The sequence below is a fragment of the Chiloscyllium plagiosum genome, chromosome 45 (assembly GCF_004010195.1).
Source record: "Chiloscyllium plagiosum isolate BGI_BamShark_2017 chromosome 45, ASM401019v2, whole genome shotgun sequence".
In the NCBI taxonomy this organism is placed as follows: Eukaryota; Metazoa; Chordata; class Chondrichthyes; order Orectolobiformes; family Hemiscylliidae; genus Chiloscyllium; species Chiloscyllium plagiosum.
In genome coordinates, this window is record NC_057754.1 from 5,513,136 (window position 1) to 5,513,709 (window position 574).

The following is a 574-nucleotide window of genomic DNA, read 5'->3' on the forward strand; positions in this document are numbered from 1 at the left end:
CCAGTGGTCTCCTCCACTGACACACTGCCTCCCACTGGGGACCATTCCCCCTCCGCCCCCCGCTGGTTGCTGTGGGTACTGCAGCCTCCGCACTGACCCAGCGGAGAGCCCGCTTTCCGACCCACGGCCCACACACCCGCATCATCCCCCCCAACCCAGGGGCCGTATATATTGTATTTGAGTCGGTCGGGCTCAGGGAAGGCGGTACCTGGAGGAGGGGCAGGCGCTTGCAGCCGGGGACACGGAGCAAGCGGCGCCCCACAACAACAACGGCGGCGGCGGCGGCGGCCATTGCCCGGGCTCGCGGGGGAACGAGGCGACCGCGCATGCCCATAACCACCCGCCGTCAGGCTCTGCGCACGCGCGGTTGCACCAGGTGGCCAAAAGCGCCACCCAGAGGATCCAGGGGAGAGTGAGTGGCATTGGGAGGATCCAGGGGAGAGTGAATGCCAGTGGGAGGATCCAGGAGAGAGTGAGTACCATTGAGGTGATCCAGGGGAGGGTGCGTGCCAGTGGGAGGATCCAGGGGAGAGTGAATGCCATTGTGGGGATCCAGCGGTGGGTGAGTGCCAGT

General features: G+C 66.4%; 1 protein-coding gene across 1 annotated transcript in view; it reads right to left on the bottom strand.

Moving 5' to 3' along the window:
* mrpl49 (mitochondrial ribosomal protein L49) overlaps positions 1–343 on the bottom strand; it is an 11,857-nt gene extending 11,514 nt beyond the window's left edge. Inside the window, exon 1 of the mRNA XM_043682717.1 lies at positions 209–343. Coding sequence (XP_043538652.1) covers positions 209–334 — 126 coding nt within the window. The 5' untranslated portion in view covers positions 335–343. The remainder of the gene's footprint in view (positions 1–208) is intronic.
* Between the last annotated feature and the right edge of the window lie 231 nt (positions 344–574).